The sequence below is a fragment of the Grammomys surdaster genome, unplaced genomic scaffold (genome assembly GCF_004785775.1).
Source record: "Grammomys surdaster isolate TR1022 unplaced genomic scaffold, NIH_TR_1.0 373, whole genome shotgun sequence".
Lineage (NCBI taxonomy): Eukaryota > Metazoa > Chordata > Mammalia > Rodentia > Muridae > Grammomys > Grammomys surdaster.
The window spans coordinates 4,213,533-4,215,049 of NW_021604792.1; the positions used below are offsets into that span (position 1 = coordinate 4,213,533).

The following is a 1,517-nucleotide window of genomic DNA, read 5'->3' on the forward strand; positions in this document are numbered from 1 at the left end:
AACACACACACACACACACACACACACACACACACACACACACACACACACACACACACACAAAGGAAGAAAAGTAAAGCTAGAGTGCTAGAGTTCAGGGAAATAGTGCAGGGCTCCAGCACTGATTGGCTGTAGGTGTCCATGCCTAGCCAATCACAGGACCACTAATTTGCATATTCGCTCTCTGCCTGCTCCACTTCTCCCTGTAGCTGTCTAGTCCCGTTTATCCTTCAAAACTTTTTAGTTGGGATTGATGAGAAGAAAATTGTTATAGTTCTTATATATTTTTTGTTTTTAAACTTGTTTTATTGAATCCACATTGCTTTTAAAGTTAAAATAAAAGCAGAAACCATGCAACAGACATCAGAACTCTCTGAGAGTCTGAACTTGGCTATCTCACCTAGAGACATGTTTCTTTGACGGGTGTTGATACTCCTTCCTCACAATCTATATTAGGATAGAATCAGATCCCTCTTTTGTGAACTCAGAAGCATCATCAGTTACTGGTTTGGGCTTCTGAAATATGGTGCAGTCGTCCTATATACATTTTTGGCCAATCTCACTAGATAACAGCCCTGCTCTTCAAGACCAGGATGCCAAAAAATTGACCACCAGCTGGCTCCAGCATCTCTCTTAAGTTCTTAACACACAGTAGGCAACTTCTCTAGCTTAAGAAGCAGTAGCATGGGCATGTGACCTCTTAACAAAGGGAAAGAGAAGTGGAACTGACCAGCCAGGCCCACTCATTTCATGTCTTCAGGAGTAACTCTTGTTAAGGTCACTCCCCAGTTTCCTAGGAGAAATCAGTATGGCCTGGGGGCGTTTCTCTTTCCCATCACCATAGGTTGAGTTTGGAGTGGCCTTCAGGGACTTGATGTGTTTGTCTTAGCTCTTAGGGGTTCTTACCTGGGTACAGTACTGCTTCTCCAGCCGTTGGCTCTCCTTCTGTTTCTGGCAGGTCAGGGACACCACAGACACAATGGTGCTGTTGTAGTTTTCCTGGGAAGATGTCCACGACATCAAGGCTGTGGTTGAGCTTAAGACGTGGACACTCACGTGCTGCGGCTTCTCTGTCAGTTCTTCAATCCACTCGCCTGTGGGGCCTGGGCATTGCAAATCACAATCAAAAGGAGGTTGTATACTGAGCTTGTTGAGATAGAAGATGAACTTGGTGTGTGTGTGTGTGTGTGTGTGTGTGTGTCCCTACAAAGAGACTCAAAGGAAGACTTGTTTTCTCTGTCTACCCTCAACTCTCCCACCTCTTCTCTAGCCCAGGCAATAGTAGTTGCGGCAGCAGAAATAATAAAACGTTCAATTTCATTTGTCAGGAACATTGGAGATTATCCCAGTGAAATCCTCATCAAACAGAGGGTGTGACGAGACAGCATTTTATCAGTGGCATTTTATAATTCCTTTGCTGGGAGGATCTTTCTAGAAATAATTGCTTTGAGATCCAATCAGTCGTTACCATAATCTGCCAGAAAAAAATTTAAATTTTGCCACAGCAGAATCTGAAG

At 43.8% G+C, this 1,517-nt stretch overlaps 1 protein-coding gene across 1 annotated transcript in view; it reads right to left on the reverse strand.

Annotated features, from left to right (window-relative positions):
• Ptpro (protein tyrosine phosphatase receptor type O) overlaps window positions 1–1,517 on the reverse strand; it is a 207,585-nt gene that overhangs the window by 72,939 nt on the left and 133,129 nt on the right. The window contains exon 7 of the mRNA XM_028780946.1: window positions 907–1,103. Within this exon, the coding sequence (XP_028636779.1) occupies window positions 907–1,103 (197 nt within the window). The remainder of the gene's footprint in view (window positions 1–906; window positions 1,104–1,517) is intronic.